Raw genomic sequence first — 17,630 nt, 5'->3', positions numbered from 1 at the left:
AGACTTATGGGAAAAAGTAAGGGGAACGAGCTACCTGGCCAATTTAAAGTTCTGGCTGCTTGGCAATTTCTACTGTAACGATGCTTAAAATTAAGTCAAATTATTACACAACAAGACTACTGACAGACACACATCTACATCCTTGGACATTACAAAACATGTGAATAGAGAAAATGTTATCACAGCTTATCTCACTGCATTCTGTCCCCCACTAGAAAGTTGTTAAAAGATTGTTATCATGGGTAATTTTTGATAGGTGCAAAACTCCTGGCTTTTATTACAACACAGTCTAAAATCACGGTGTTGGTTATAACCCTATTTGACTCTATTAACAAATTTCTGTTAGAGAAAAAAGAATTGGCAGCAGGCTCTGAGCACATCACTAAGAGATGAGTACTTGACGTTGGTTCTCTCTAAAAACCTGGACAAACACGCTTGTCTGGCTCATTAGTTTTATCTGTATCATGGAGGTATTTTGATTATTAATGTTGGTAGGAATGTTTTCAAGGCTACAGAAGTGTTATGCTGTGACTTGCCTAGTGTTATCCTAGATACCCTAGAAGCTGCCTTATACATTAAAGCTAGCTATTTACCTAGTGCTAAAGTGCTGCTGCATTTATTTAATTAAATTCATCTTCAAAACCCTCTCTCACCACAGTCACTTCTGTAACCACATGATTAAGAGATTCCCAGCAGAATTGCTAACTGTTATAACATGGTCGTACATAACACCATACAATGAACAAAAGCCTTTTTTAGGGGGAGTGGGGAATGCAAGCTATTCCAACATCACAATTGCAGCAACCAAGCACCCTAGCAGAAGTTTATGTAAAGTCCTCTATGCAAATCATAGATCAGAAAAACAGAAGGAATTGGGTCCCTCTAAAGTTTCCATTTAGAAAGCATTTTAAAAAATCCAAGTTCAAATGGTTGGTTTATTTTTCCAACTAGTTTAAACTTTGAACTGCTTATTTTTCTCTAGTCTTTTTTTATTCAGCAAAAGCTTTCTGCAGACCTTCCACTAAACTTTTCGGTAGGTCTAAAAGCATAAAAGCCTACAACTCTTCTGGTTAACATGCAGAGCAATATCTGAATTTAAAAAAACCAAACAGAACAGAAAACAAAATAATACCATCCAAGGCAGTTATTCTCACTCCCTAAAGACTATATTCTCTCTTTGCAATCAAGAAATCCTACAGAAGCAGGTTAAGAGACTTTTTTTTTTGCTCGTACACGTGATGCTTTCCTTGCATATCCAGTAATCAGTTATTTTTAATATCCATGCTAGGTATAGTGTTTGCTTTGATTTGGTTGGTGTGTGCTCTCGTTATCAAAAATTCATGCTTCAGTGCTGGAAATGGCAACTGTATTCCATTTGCAAAATTAACTGCAATCAGAGCTGACAGCAGCGAAGCAGGCCATCTCACCAGCCTGACAAGAGCCTTTTTTATTCTTCCCTTGGCCCACTTCACATTTGACAAGTGACAAGACATCTATAATACAGTAACAAATGCTCCAATTTATTCACCCAACCTAAACAAATGTAGACTGCAGTGGCTGCCTCTGCTAATCTATGCCAGAAAACGCCGTGCTATTCCTTTCCCATTTGTCTGTCTGCTAATTAGGCTAGAACAATGCTCCATTGTGGGACTCTTCCCCCAGTTTTATGTATGTGCATGTGCATGCATCTGCACGTAGAGACTCAGTCTATTTACAGGCAACTTTGGAAATCTCTGTATTTGGCGGGGGGGGGGGGAAATAAATCAGATAAACTGTAAAAAATGAGAAAGCTTTCAGCTCTTCTCCAAAGAACAAAATAGTAAGCGCTTTTTGAAAAGTGCGTTAGAAGTACTTTGACTGCAGGCAACTCTTTTACGAGCTGTTTGAGTACAGCTATCTCAGCACTGTTGATAAACTAAAAAGATTTATCAGAAAAGCAAGGGATTTTTTTTTTTTTTTTGCTAGTTGCTGTAATACAGTGAATTACCTGGCAAAGTTTCAGTGTATGGCAAAAAGTTGGGGGTGGGGAAGAAAACTTCATTATTCTGTATGGAGTGTATGAAAATAGGCAGTGTTGCCGTGCTGTTTAATAAGCTTGCCAACATTCAAAACAATTACATCTTGCACAAGGGTTTAGCATTACCCACTCTTCACACCACAGGAAAAATGATGTAATTTTTCTTTAATTTTCATTAATTTCTTTGTAATTTTTTTTAACTCACTATGAGAGGATTACATCAACAACACTGTGTAAAACCCCATGCCTGCTATTCAATTTCCACAGAAAATAAAACTATTTAAAGAGTTGAAACAAACTTTGGTAACACCTAGAAATAAATGGAAATTCTTGTTATACATTCTCCTTGGGTATCTGAGCAGAGCCAGCTGCAACATGAACGGCACTATGAATCCCAGTTGAAGTCTTTATTTTTTATTTACCTTCCAGTCTGAGAGGAAGAGAGCACTGCTTCATACTGTGTGATGGCGACGGGCTGGGAAAAGCTGGCGACGTACCCTCCTACATGACACTGCGGACCGGGGAGAGGATGCAACGCACATCAGGTTTACCAATTTAAAACCCAGAGAGGTGCGCGGTGGGAGTACGCAACGCACCAAAAACAAACAGGAAAGGTTTCTTTGAAAGAATATTTTGAGTGCCCACATTCAGACAGGACTTGGTTTAATTGAAAGGTAAGTAGGCATAAGGAAAACTAACACTTGTGACAAAGAAAGGAAATACCAGAGCACTCACGTAACTCATAAATTACATCATATCTGTCTGCGCGTTACAGTGAAAAGCTATTGTCTACTGTTTCTTCCATTATCTCAGTAGCAGACTTTTAACAGCTACTTTGCCTGAACCAGAAAAGAACCCCTAACATTTAGAGTTTTGACAAATTCATACAGCCACTAGAAAAACCCCACAAGGAGAATATTAATTAATATTAATTAAACTGTGCGGCTGATAAGATCATTAGCACAAAACAGCTGACTAAGACAAAAGTAACATTTCTTCCAGAGGAAGCTGTTGCAATGCAGAAGTCATAGTTACCCTACTCTAATTTAGGACTGAGCTTCTGTGAGACACATTAAGTTTGTACATACCCAGTACTACGCTTGCAAGCCCAAAGCTTTGTAAAGTTACCAATGACAGAGGAGTAGGTAACTCTTATGAAGACTTTCTCAAAATAGCATTACGATAACAGTCGTAACTGCATTTGTAGTAACCAGAATCAAAGATCAGCACAATTGTCTGGCTATCGCTGCATCAAGCAAAGAATCTGCCCTTATACAGAAGTTTCATCCAAAGACCTCAAAGCATTGAACAACTAAGTCTTACTCCCCCATCCCCAACGTCTGTCTATGTGCTTTGAAGGAAGAGAAAAAAAAGTTGGAAATGTTTAGTGTTAAATCTGAATGTTAGCTTACAGAAATCCTAGTCCCAGCTTCTACTTTTTATTAACAACAACAAAAAAAAAGAACACCCCTTTGCACAGAATTCTTAATAACAGCTCATCGTAAGCCATAGGAAAAAGAATGGGCCAAGAAAAAGTCTGTTAGACATCCCCACCACTAGAAAAAGGGTACAGTCCTTGGATTACGGTATTTCCTTGCAAAGCATGGCTTTAAAGTTTGAATTCACCTATTCTCTGCTGGAGATATACAACCCCGCGGGCTCAGAGTAAGGAATCACTGACTTTAGAAGCGACAGCCATTCTACCACCTAGTTTCTGTTAAACAAAGTTTTGGCTGTGACACCTTCAAATACACCCAGACGATCATCAAAAACTCATTACAACCCAACAAGATACGTAATTAATATATTTTTTTAAAAAAATAACAGAAAATCACTTACAACAGTTCTTCTACAATCCCACTTCTGTTGACTTCTAATTGCAGGCGTTTACCGCTCACCAAGAGCCCTTGAACATATTAGTTCCTCTGCACTGCTGTCCTCCTTTACACAAACAGAAATAAATACTCTACATCCCACAGGCCGCCTCTGAGGCTGATAGCTGTATAATGCTTTGAAGTTTAAGCATTATTTATTGTGCTCCAAGTACGATGGAGCCACAGAAAATTCAATTCCGAGCTAACACAATCAGCTGTCAAAGGGTAAACATGACGGAAAAAAGTTATAAACAACTGTAAGTTAGGGTTTGCAAATCTAGGGAGCGTCTGAACCTCACTGTTGCTGCATTGGTGCAGTAAAATAGAGCTTGGTCACCCAATGTTCGAAGAGGCAGTCAAGTTACAGCAGCTTAACAAGTCGTCACTGGGTCTTGGTAACTTTCCATGTGTATGTACCTAGCCCATGGTGAATGCAAGATAACAAAGTTTACACATAAACCTTTTCAGTGCAGACCCAGGGCGTGGTTCTCCTGCATAAAACCGGAATCAATCCAGACTCGATACTGCTGAAACAGGAGAGCGTGGCTTTTTCTTTTATACACATGCACACACACAAAAAAACCCAACCCTAACCACACACAAAGGGAGCTAGTTACCATCTCTAACTAAACAGTGTTTCAGAGTCCTGGGAAGCAGTCATCAATCTGAAACACGCATCGACGCCCGAAAAGAAGGTTTCATTCACTAGCCCGGCAAAAAAACTGACAACAGAGCTAGAAGATGAAGGCAGACCTTCCAGAGTGCTCCTCACTCCCTCCAGGTTTCTTCCTTGCAGCATGTTTCTAATGGCTTTTATCCAATGAAATTATAAACAAGGCCATTTCCACATGAGGGCTATTTCATTTTGTCGCTACGCAAAGTACTCCCCATTCAGGAGGGCAGAAGTTGCTATGAATAGAAACTAATATAATCTTTTCATACAGATCAAATAAAATCATAAGCACAACATACTAACAAAAGCAAAGGGAGAACAGACTCAAAATAAACAAGATCTACACATGAATGAATGAAAGGAAAAAACCACTCATGAAATTTTTATGAAATGGAGTAGAAATAGAAGAGGTAGCCTCTAGATTTCCTAGACTGTCAGGTACCCATGGCTGGACGCTTTTTACAACACTTTCTGGCGTACTGCAAAGGTATCGCAGTGAAATATAGGTCCACATAGTACTATTTCTTACTGAGTAAATAACCCCCCAGCCCATTGCTTTAGTGCTAAAGAATCAATAGGATGTGTTTGGAGTAGGCAGTATAACACGGGTCCAGGTGTAGCAAGTGAAATGCCATTTCCTTATTCAACCCACTGCATCTCATTTTCATAGCCTGGGATCCGGAAAATTCTCCACCTTACAGGAAACACTGTAGACTACTTGTACGTTTGATCTGTCATCCAAACTTCCTCTCTCATCTGGTGCAAAGCACCCACAAGTCCTTTCAGTAGATCATCTGCTGGCTGGAGGGAAGACACTGCTATGGTTAGGGAACTAAGGGGGCTGCAGGCATCGAGGGAGGTGCCCATTACACAAATCCTTTCTTCAGAGAAGGATCACAGTAATCTTTAAAAAGTCCCATCTCAGCCTAACAAAGGAAAAACATGAGAATGACAATTCCTTGATAAGCAAAGGAAGCATGATACACCTTCGGGAGTGGAGTAGGGAGAGGGGAAACGAGGAAAAAGTCCTCCAGAACTTCTGGATAACATTTCCCTGTGGCAGTCAGACACCAGGCACAGGACAGAAGACACTTATGAAGTCAAAGCATCTCGCAACCAAAAGATCGTGGTTTTCCACAGTCGCATTTCAATCACAGAGTGGGCAAGGGCAAGAGACAGGCATCTAGGCAGCTGTCAAGGTTTTAGGAAATAAGGGAAAATAAAGTTTTCCTTCTGTTTATTTTTATTTCCCTCATGACAAACAGATTAGGACATGAGCGCTCCTTCACAAAAGAGCCCCAAATCAATGCTGGAATATAATCAGTTTATCTACTGATATGCAAGATTTCTCTTCCAGCATCTTCCAAGCGCTAAAAGACTCCCGACTGTTATTTTAGGTCATTCACACAATGCCAGCAGAAGTTTTTTCAGGTACTTGAAAGAGCTGATTACAGCAATTATCCCAAATAACAAATGTCTCCTTTTGCAAATAGGCTGTTAATCTCTAATTAGCAGTTCATCTACTTAACTGGAAACTCTGGATTAGTCTATACTGTTTCTCTTTATCAATTAATTTATTTAATCTTTATTAAATAAAAACAACACTTTAAGGTTATTAAAGGGAATCAAAAAAATATCCAGAGAGGATCTTGGATGCAATCCCTGGTCCCCTGGAAATTTACAGGGACTTACTTTCCTGTGCTCTCAGTAGGGCCAGTTTTTCGCTACTGTCATGAAATGCACAAACCACATTTCAGTGTACTTCACTCAACCTATCAGCTCACCTCAAGATTATCTCTGGTTTAAGAATGAGAAATTTAAACTTGAAAGGGTCCTTTAAAAATCTCACTTGTTTCTGTATAAATATATATAAAAGCACCCGAGAAGAGGAAACCAGAAAGAACCAAAAGTCACAGAAGAAAAAAGATGTGTCAACAACCAAAACAGTATCATTTATCCATGTAGGGGACCAAGCAGACGCTTGCCATTGTACCAGAGGATTTTCTATTTCTGAATGCAGCTGCACTATCTAATAGGTCCTGCTCTTTAGAGGGATGCAAATGCCCAAATTTCCTTTATTTCTGCTCTATACTTTCCCCTCTATCAAATCTTAAAGCAAGTCACTAGTAGGAGTAAATGTAATCTCGGACATTTGTTCTTAACATATTAACCAGCTGAATTTTTTTAGGCAGCCTTTAGGAAGAGAGCCCTGATAGAAGTAATCTGTTACCGAGGATTGCAAGTATAGAATCAAGCTCACAAAGCTGTCCACAGAGTATAGGCGTTTACTTTTTCCCAGTTCAGTAATAATACCGAGGTAAACAGAAGCTAATGTACCATTACTATATTGTTGCTTTTGCAGCCAAATTACTTGTTTTCAGTTATTGCGGAAAATCATTTACGTTTTTATAGCCCTTGCTAGAGGTGGTGGTGCTCAGTCTACTTAGAATCACAGAGTACCTCAAGGTGCAAGGGACCCGTAAGGATGATCAAGTCGAACTCCCTGTTCCTTGCAGGACTACCTAAAACGAAACCATATGACTAAGAGCGTCATCCAGATGCTCCTTGACTCAGACCTCTACTGAGCAACACTCAGCATATTAAGGGAACGTACTTTAGCTGGCACTGCCCTTATTTCCAGGCATCACTCCTTTGTGCAAGTTTCAAAATACCAAGAACATTTCTCTGAGACTATGGCAAACTTGGAGGTCATGGACAGAGAAGGGATATCTCATATAGGCGGACGTCAAGCTCTTACTGGTGTTAAAGACCAGAGCCTGGATTTAGCACTAGAAGACAAGAGTAGCGTAGCTATGACGAAAGACTGCTGGTGCAGTTTGCCACCAAATGCTTCCCCCTGCCAAATACTTACTTAAGCTGCACTTGATCTCACATTTGTCATCTACTGGCATGCAAATACACCTATACCTCAACCAGCCACATGCCTTCTTACCAAGAGGTCTCTGGTCTTGCTTTCAAGTACAAGAAAGGAAGCAGGCTCATCATCTTTCCCAACACAAAGGAAATAAATCAGCGTAAAATAAATCTACAAGAGATTTCAGTGTCAACAATTGCCTAGAGAAATGCACAGAAAGGTTTGGTGGTTTTTTTGTGGAAGCAAGTATGAAAATTACTTTAATTTAATTTATTGCCAATCAAATCAGAGTAGGAAAATGAGAAATAAAAACTAAATCTTAAAACACCTTCAACCCCACCCCTCCCCTTCTTCTCAGGCTTAACTTTACCTCCTCCCCTGGAGCAGTGGAGGGGGTCAGGGAATGGGGGTTGTGGTCAGTTCATCAAACATTGTCTCTGCCGCTCCTTCCTCCTCAGGGGGAGGACTCCTTACACTTGCCCTGCTCCAGCATGGGGGCCCTCCCATGGGAGACAGTCTTCCATGAACTTCTCCGATGTGAGTCCTTCCCAGGGGCTGCAGTTCTTCACAAACTGCTCCAGCGTGGGTCCTTTCCACCAGGTACAGTCCTTCAGGAACAGACTCCAGTGTGGGTTACCTGCAGGACCACAAGTTCTGCCAGCAAACCTGCTCCAGCGTGGACTTCCCACGGGGTCACAGTCTCCATCGGGCATCCACCTGCTCCGGCATGGGGTCCTCCACAGGCAGCAGGTGGATATTTGCTCCATCCTTAACTTCCATGGGCTGCAGGGGGACAGCCTGCCTCACACCATGATCTTCACCACAGGCTGCAGGGGAATCTCTGCTCTGGTGCCTGGAGCTCCTCCTCCCCCTCCTTCACTGACCTTGGTGTCTGCAGAGCTGTTGCTCTCATATATTCTCACTCCTCTCTCCGGCTGCTGCTGCCCAGAAGGTTTTTTCCCCACGTCCTTAAATATGTTATCGCAGAGGCACTACCGCTATCGCTGACGGGCTCAGCCTTGGCCAGTGGGTCCTGGCTGGCAGGACACAGGGGATGCTTCTAGCAGCTTCTCATGGAAGCCACCTCTGCAGCCCCCCCACTACCAAAACCTTGCCATGCAAATCCACTACAACAGGTTATAAAATTCTGTCAAATTAATTTTAGTTCATATACAATTGACTTGCATGGTACCACGACATCAGAAAACTACGTGTAATGAAGAGTTATATTCTTTGGGAATCACAGAATCACAGAGCTGTAGGGGTTGGAAGGGACCTCTGGAGATCATCTAGTCCAACCCCCCTGCCAGAGCAGGGTCACCCAGAGCAGGCTGCACAGGAACGCGTCCAGGTGGGTTTTGAATGTCTCCAGAGCTGGAGACTCCACCACCTCTCTGGGCAGCCTGTGCCAGTGCTCTGCCACCCTCAAAGGAAAGGAGTGTCTTCTCATGAATGCAACACTAACAGGCAGAGGAAATTTAGGAAGTCAGAGTGACCACTTACAGGGAAATATATCCACTTAAAAAAAAAAAAAAAAGGCTTTTGACATCCTTGTAGAAGGCCTGCAGCAATAGCTGTGTGCCAGCAACACTGAATACAGCAATAAGAAATTATATATTTCCCAGAAACATAAGAGAAATAGGCTGCTGAACGGTATTTACAGAAACCAGATCAATCTTGGAAGGATGCATACAGATAGCTGTTATTTGAGAGACTGGGACCAGGGTTTAATCAGAATTAGCTGACAAGATAAACAACAAACCTTTAGACTTGCCTGAATGTGATTAAACTGAACCATATGGTGCAGTCAAAGAGGGAAGGAAAAAGCATGGGGGAGTCATCCAACATTTTGAGACTGCACCTCCACCTAGCAGAGCAAAGCAAACCTGCTCCATGGAAAGATCCTGGCTCTGTTTTGCCTGGAAACATTCACATTAAGCGGTGCAAATTATACCAAAGGTGCATCAGAGCTGTAGTCAGAAACAGATAAATTCATGTCGTTCACCGTGCATCGAAGAAACAAGAATGAGAAGCATGAGGATGGTGAAGCTGCTCGAAGGAGATGACGTGCAGTTATCACGTGAAGAGTCTGCCCTTCAAGGTAAGAAAGGTTCAAACAGTTTACTGTTGGAGAAATGACACTAGCTATTAATGCATTTGTCTTTCTCACAACACTTCAAACTACTACTAGCCCAACAACACAACTCACTAAATCCTAGGAAGGGAACCTCAGGACAGAAGAAGGAACAGCTTCCTGAAAGGAGCCCTCGCAGCAAAACAAAAGACTCATGAATCACAATAATTCTGTTCATAAAGAAGATAAATGTGATCCTTAAACAAAGAAAGAAAGAAAAAACTCATGATAGCCCTAAGTCAGCAACATGACTGAAAGAAGGTCCCCAAGCTTTCAAAATTTTCACACTTCTGCTCTGCTTTCTAAACTGGCCTATTTGCTTGTCCATTGCTGATCAAACCAAGCTTTGCTTACCTGAAAACATACATAGAAAACACATAATTTTTACTTTGGTGTTAAGACTTTGATTATTTGCATCAAAAAGCATCTAAAGCAAGAAACTGAAGATAACTAAGGCAGGCTTACAAACTTTATGACTGCATGAATAAAATGAATAAAGAGAGAATAATTAGGCAGAATTACACACCCCTTTTAAATGACTGCAACCAAACCTTCCTTTCTTTCTTTCTCAAACATTAATGCCATTGCTTAAGGACCTTTAGAGAAGACTTTCAAACAAAAAAAAGCAAATTAAAAAAAAAAAACACATCACACACACACAAATCAAGAAAGCCACCTGGTCTAAGACTGAAGCTCTGTTTTGAAACACGAAATTACAGAGGTCACTCACTCCTGGAATTTACGAGGTACTAAGAGTTACTACTGCCTACGCCAGCCTCCGCTGGCACTTCAGACTAGAGCCATCAGGCCCTGATGGCCATTACAAACTGTGACTTCATTATCTTCAACGCAGGCGAGATTGGGTTCAGATGCCTAAAATCGTGTGTTTGGATACATCCGCCAAGACAGCAGTGGTCCAACACAACTTCTCCAGTAATTCCAAAGATCACAGCTTGAATGCTGACTTTGCTAAGAGTACATAGTCACGTGCAGCTGATTTATTTCCCAAACTTATGACCCCTCCCTGCTTGTTGAGATGGGAACTTCAAGCAAGTCCAAAGGATTTGCATAGCCAACAGAGGAAAACAGACTCAATGTTACATGTCTGGAGGGAAGCAACACAAAATATCTACCTGCACAAAACATGTACCTATTCCCTGAGAGTATTTTATACTTGATGCCAGTTGCAATCTATCCATATATTTAATATCCATTATTAGCGATGGATATCTACTGATTTTTTTTTTATTTATGCGACTGCTTAGAACCAGAGAGAAAGCAAGAATGATTCAACAGTGAAAGCCAAAACTGCAGAATAACGAACTATTCCTTTAACACAGACAGAACACTTATGGCTTCAGCATATCAACAGTTAAATGTTTAGAAAATGTGTAAAAATCCAGAGTTTTGGAGCTTCAGTGCATACAGACATAACCCACAGCAAAGCAAACACAGCCTGTCCTTGAATTCATGTTTTCTTAATTACCTAGGCCCATTACTATTCAACACTCTTTGCAGAGCGCTACAGAGCTCTCATACCTCTACATTACCAATATATGTATTCTTCAGTATCCAAAAGAACTGAAACAGCCTAAGAGCCTCAGGGCTTTTCTGCACAAGAATTCTTTCTGACAGAGATATACGATAACATTATATAGTTATATTTGCCCTAGTAAACTCCCCATGTGGACACCGATTTTGCGAACAGAATGCTTTTTCCTCTTGCAAACAAATTCCCAGCAGCGTTCACTTAAATAACGTATCATTCACTTAATAATTGTATAATTCACTTAAACGCCTAATGTCAATGAGGCCAATATGTCCAATTGACTTTGTACATTTGCACTTTTGCTCAAGCCAACAAGGAACAAAATGGAGAGGTGGTCAACACGGTTGCATCCGTAGTTCCTGATGCAACTTTACTACAAAGGACTCGTGCAGAGAACACAAAGTTAGTTCCTCGCAACCAAGGAGTTAATTAAAAGAGGGGAAAGAGAAGCACATGGATGTTGGCATAAGGCAGACAGGACAACAAAAGATGTGGAGCTTGGGAAAGAAATAATCCATAAAACTGAACCGAAAGGCCACATTCTTATGCAAAACCAGATTTCCTGTTCCCATCCCACTTTTTTGCCCTCCTTTGACAGAACACCCTTGACAGATTGTCTGGCCCGACAATGGAAAGGTGAAAGCACAGTATCAGCAGTCACTCCTGCTTGTGCTATCCACCAAAATGCCAAAAGCAGGCTGACCTTCACTCCCACTGCCAGAAACATGAGGTCAATATGAGCATCTAAAAATGTTGTCCCGAGCATTGAGCAATGTTTTTCTAAAAGCTGTGAAAGGGAAACTTTCCAAAGCTGGAAGGAGGAAAGGGAAAGGTCTTTCTGCAGCTGCAAGAACTACCTTATAAGACTTTCAATTGCAGCAGGATGAGCTATTAAAGCTGGCCATTAAACCCTGGAGGTTCAGTGTTCAAATTCTGCTTCAAGTTCACAAATGAAAAGAATCTATTATGCTTGCTTTAGTAGTCAGAGGAATCAAGCCACATCAGAAAATAACTATACTCTTTGACGAGACTTGTTGAAAACACATCGGAGACAGGCAGCAGAGTGTCTTGTAGTGTCTTGGCAGAACATTCTCCAAAACCTTGCCTCTCAGTGTCCTACCACCGCATCAGTGTTAAGGCACGCTTTCCTAAGATGCATTTTTAAAAGAGGCTTCACGATAAAACAAAGCTTTCGAAGTATACCACTAGACTCATTCATCTTATGGATACAAAATATGCATCTAGTTATACTTTTCAATTAAAGCATATACTCCACCTATTATTCTCTAAACAGCTTTCTAGCGATAATACACAAGCCTCTCCTACTTCTCAGTCACATGGAACAGCCACCTAGAACATTATTTTCTCTAGCTCAATTATCTCAAGCAGCAAACGTTATAAGCCTTTTCGCACAAAGCCTTGCCTCACATTTTAAAATTAAATATAATGTCCAAAAACCATAAACTAGACCCAGGAAGAAAAAGTTCTTGTTGCAATTTTCTCATAAATCTTTCCCACAGAGCAGCCCAAAGGGAAAGAGGGATGATTACTCTTCAGAAGCAGAAAAGGGGTATTTTTAGTTTAAATCTTAATTTTGAAATTTTCCATACAGATTATAAAGCTAATTGATTTCAATTAGTTATAAAACTAACTGAAGCAGGGGCAACTCACTATGTTACCTCTAAGATACATGGGCTCATGGACATGGCCTTGAACAAATTTTTGGCACATCCATGTGCAGAACTTGTCTCAAGCATATCGCTGACTTTGAGACGCAACTGGAAGGCAACAGCTCGGACACCACTACTGCATCATTGACCACTACTGGACAACGAATGGGAGGGAGAAGAAGTCTGTCCACGGTCCATTGTCCCAACGCAAAGATGTCCTACAATAGCTTACTTCTAATAAAATTACTCTGCTGTGGACTCCACATTCCTCCACAGAACTGGCAACACAAACTACAGTCAAAAGACACAAAATGCAGTCAAAATTCTCTGATTTCTGATGCAAGAGATTACTTTAATTCATAAAAATCACCATCTTTGGCAGAAGATTTGGGGGCAAAATTTCTGCCACCTTCATGAGAACAAGAGTGACATTTCAGTGTGTCAGGCAGTTCTTCTCACCTCACTTCTTCACAGCTTAACTTTTAAGACGCAAACCCAAACCGAGTCAAGACTGTCACTGTAGGAAAGGAAAGCTCCTACCTGATTTGCACGTCCTGCCATCGTCTTCTAGCTGCACACCAGTGGGACAGGCACAGCTGTAGAAGGGATCTCTTGGAGACAGCAGGCACAGATGGGAGCAACCACCGTTGTTTTCTTCACATGGAGTGTGAACTTCAAGAAACCAAACAAATTGATTATCATTTTTTGAGAACCCCTAAAGCCCTCTTTTCTCCATGAGGAAGAAATTATATATCTCAAATGACTGGCACAAGCTTTAGTGATAAAAGACCCACATCATTAAGTGTTTGATTCCTCCCTCCCCAGCATCTTACTTCTTGGGGCACCTAAATTGCGATGCATTCAAAAGCTGATTTTGAAAGAGCTGACAGCTCAGCACATTCTCACTATACAGTTCTTGCAATGTTCTAAAGCTGAACACAGCTAAGAGCTTTGGACATCAGTTACTTTGTGGATGCCAGGTCTGCTAAGCATCATGAAAATAGAAGACAGGGTTTGGAGCATGGTGATGGTGGGGGGGAGCGGCCAGTTCTATGAAAGAAAGGAAAACAACAATTTGTACAATTGCTACATTACAGTAGTGTTGAGTGTCGGAAACATCTTTTCCTACTGCAAAGCTTTCATAGCAAGATGTAGCCCTGAATTACCAGGAAATACAGAGAAGCAACATGTAAAGTCAGCAAGTTTGCAAACACTAAAAAAAAAAATAATTGGGGGCTGGGGGGAACAGGACAGGGATGGACACACAACAACTGCATGCATCTATCTCACTTACATGGGAAAAAAATGGCAGCAGGAGATGAAACTGTAACCATAAATAATTATGGAAAATATTGCCAGCTATTAAAAAAAAAAACCCCAAAGGCAAGTTGTGCAAGATCTCCCCAAAATCAATCATAGTTTGAATCTGAACTGCTTTAATACAAAACCACAAGATTTCTGGCTAATTTGGCTTGTGTTACTTCCACTGACAGTCACAAAGAGAGAAAAAAAAAGGGAGAGGAAGGAATCCAAGTTTGATCTTAATGAAGTCAATGGCATCTGAGCTATTTTCAGCATATGCCATTTCCCTCTGCGCCATATTTTCTTTGTGACTGACCCAGAAATACTGTGACCCACGGGTGGGACATTCCCTGAGCTAAAAGTCAATGACAAGAATTCAGCATAGACAAACTCTTATCTGGAGCTCCAAGATAAACCAGGGTGCTGCGCACACCCGACAACCTCAATGAAAACTCGCACGTGTTCCATCACCAAGATGATCTCCAAACTCCTTCTGCTTGCTTTCAAGCCTATTTACTGACATCTTCCAAACTTTACTGGAATAACAAACGTTACCTTTAGGGAAGCAGACTTTATAGTTGGCATAAATAAAGAAGCCAACCCAAATGGCAAGAGTACCTCCCCCAGGCAGGACACAATTCTTCCCATAGCTACTCAATTACACACCATTGCTTTGAAGTCCCATTCTCACAATACTAAAAAAAACCCTAGACCAACTGCCACATGGAATCACATGCATACACAAAATATATACAGCTTCATTTAACTTCAATCCTGTACACCTTCCTTTGAAGCAGCATCATACATAAAGAAGGAACAGAGGCACGTCTATGTTTCATATAAATGCTGAGGACTAAATCCCTTCCATACTGAAACATCTATAAACTATTTGTTAGATATTGAAGATAAACATGATTAAGTCTGGACTGCAAAAACAGCACTTACAATTACAACATGAACTTTACATATTTTATGGTAATTCTATTTATTTTTAAAAAAATACGATAAGCGGTTTTTCAGTTGTCTTTAAAATAACGGTGTTAAAAAGACACCGGGTGAGTCTTTATGATTCTCATTCAGATATTCCAAATGAAAAGATGTCACTGAAGTAGTGCACTGGATTTTGGATTTTGTTACCAACTGGGATGATGGGTGAGCGCATACCAATTCAGGCTGGAATTTTCAAAGAAAAGTACAGGACTCGAGTACTTGTACCTTTAGCAACTAATCCCCTGACATGTGTTCAAAACCTTACACCTTCACACTAACCATTTTTATGATTAATGGTTTTCCTGACAGGTAAGTAACAGTTACATAAAAAGTTTCAGGGAAAAGTAAAACATACAGTATGGCTGCCGGTCTGGACTTAAGACCTGGATGTCCATCGGCGAATATAGGGCAGACAATATTTCTCTCCTTTTCTCTCCCGTCCTTTTGTTACAGGCATGAATGGAGCGCGTTTGCCAGTCTGTCCAATACAAAGTGTCCCCAGATAACGTCAGTGCAAAGGGATGAGTAAGACTACCTTCAACAACTTTTTGCCTAGACGAAAGAAAAAGCAAGGATTAAAAATGAATTGCTTCCACTTGTTACCACGCAGAAAAAAATCTGTCTTTGTCAAAACTCATTTAGGAATCATCGTCTTTTAAGAAATTCTTCTTTTAAGAAATTCACTGGATCAACAGATTAACCTGGTGATAAAAGTGATAATCAGACTGAAAAATGTAAAACAAGACTTTGCCCCTTCATGGCAATAAGGACACAAATATACCGGGTTTCATAGAGACATGGTATCTGATTCAGCTCCACACTGATCTCCGAAAGGCCTCACCGAAGTTCCTTAACAGGGCTGTGCAAATACTCAAACACAATTGCCTTTTGCAGAAAACACGGGTCCAAAGAGCGCTCCTCCCATTAAAGCGCTACTTTTTCTGTCTCCCTATGCAATGTATGACATCTTTGCCCGGGACTTCAGTTGCACTCAGTCCTTTCTTGTAGCAAGAAAAGGAAGAAAGGACCCAAGAGTCTCTTTAAATTACCCCTCTTGACTTGGTCAGCAGCAGAAACAAATATTTTTCAGATTATCTTTTTAAATGCAGAGCAAGGGTCAGTTATGTTTTTCTAAGACTCAATATTTATAATCAATAGAAATCAGAACCATTTCAAATGTTTTTCAATAACCTCATTCAGCCACACTTCTATTCTGGCGCTGCATGTATTTTCGCACTGGTTATCAGCTGAACGGAAAGCTACAAAACACATGACGTTTCCACCATGTTTTCTAAACTTGCAGGATCCCCAAATGTATACATATTGCAATAAATTTGTGTAATTTATATTCAGTACTTTTGGAAACATTTACTTGTGTACTTGACAATTCCTCAGTCAAAACAACATGAACTCAGTTTTCACAAAATTCATGCATTTTATGTACCCACAAAGGCATACACACACCTTCCAAGCCAGTGTTCTGACACAGCAAACCAGTATTCAAAATTTCTCCTCATACAATTTTGAGAGAGCTGAAATCTCAGCATCATCCTGAAGGAAAGTGAGGAGCGTATATTTAAGCAACCTGGTCTAGTGGGAGGTGTCCCGGGCCATGGCAGGGGGTTGAAACTAGATGATTGTTACGGTCCCTTCCAACCTAAACTATTCTATGATTCTATGATTTTTCTTATATCCATATTGAGACGTGCATTTAAATTATTTCCATTGAAGAGATTAAAAAAAAAAAACAAAAACAGTTAACATTTGGCAGGGAAATTATTCTGTTTCATTTTGAGCAGCATAGGCACCATTTGCATTTTCCAGAGTGGGGGGGAATATAAAAAGTACCCCAAAATTTCTTCGTATGTATTCAGACATGGACAAGTTTGAAACAGACTGACACATGCTAACAAGTATTTGCACATACGTGTACAAAGCAAGTAATGAGGAAAAAAGAAAACAAAATTATTATTACTCTCCTTTCTGTGCTAGAGATAAAATCAAAACTGCTCTAAAATTTCTGTCCTTCAAATTATTACTACTTCTCTCACCATAAAATATGACAGAATAAATAGAGATTTCTCTTCCTCTTTCCACTCTCACCTTTCTTGTTGCTTCTTTACTAGTAACAGCAGTAGCTGTATTCTAGTATTGTAGCAGCTGTTTTCCACTATATATTGCCCCTATTTCCATCATTCTTAGATATCAAGTCTCCCCTTCTCCTGTAATTACATCCCTTGAAACAGTTCCAACCAATGTGCTTGCAAACTGAAGCTTGCTAAGATGTAACTGGCAGGTTGCTCCAGTAAGATTAATCCACGATGCAGAATGCAAATTTCCTTTTTCTTTGACTTCTGAAGTGATTCTGGGACAGGAGGAGGGGTAGAAGCGTTTGAAACAGCATAAGATTTCTTTATTGACAAGTCGGTGTGAAACTTATTTTGCTCTTTTTTTAAGGAACAGAAGCAACCTCCAAAGTGATCATTTAGTTTGAACCACTATTGAAGTCTACCTTGACACCAGAATTACAAGTCCCAACTTCACAG

At 40.4% G+C, this 17,630-nt stretch overlaps 1 protein-coding gene across 2 annotated transcripts in view; it reads right to left on the bottom strand.

The window, feature by feature from the left end:
* Positions 1 to 17,630, bottom strand: part of LRP5 (LDL receptor related protein 5) — a 165,463-nt gene that overhangs the window by 96,731 nt on the left and 51,102 nt on the right. For both annotated transcript variants that reach the window (XM_063331969.1, XM_063331970.1), the window contains exons 4-5: positions 15,440 to 15,636; positions 13,333 to 13,464 (exon numbers count right to left, since the gene is read on the bottom strand). In XM_063331969.1, the coding sequence (XP_063188039.1) occupies positions 13,333 to 13,464; positions 15,440 to 15,636 (329 nt within the window). The remainder of the gene's footprint in view (positions 1 to 13,332; positions 13,465 to 15,439; positions 15,637 to 17,630) is intronic.

The sequence above is a fragment of the Chroicocephalus ridibundus genome, chromosome 4 (genome assembly GCF_963924245.1).
Source record: "Chroicocephalus ridibundus chromosome 4, bChrRid1.1, whole genome shotgun sequence".
In the NCBI taxonomy this organism is placed as follows: Eukaryota; Metazoa; Chordata; class Aves; order Charadriiformes; family Laridae; genus Chroicocephalus; species Chroicocephalus ridibundus.
The sequence above is the reverse complement of the archived record's forward strand: the minus strand, read 5'-3'. Positions and strand labels throughout refer to the sequence as shown.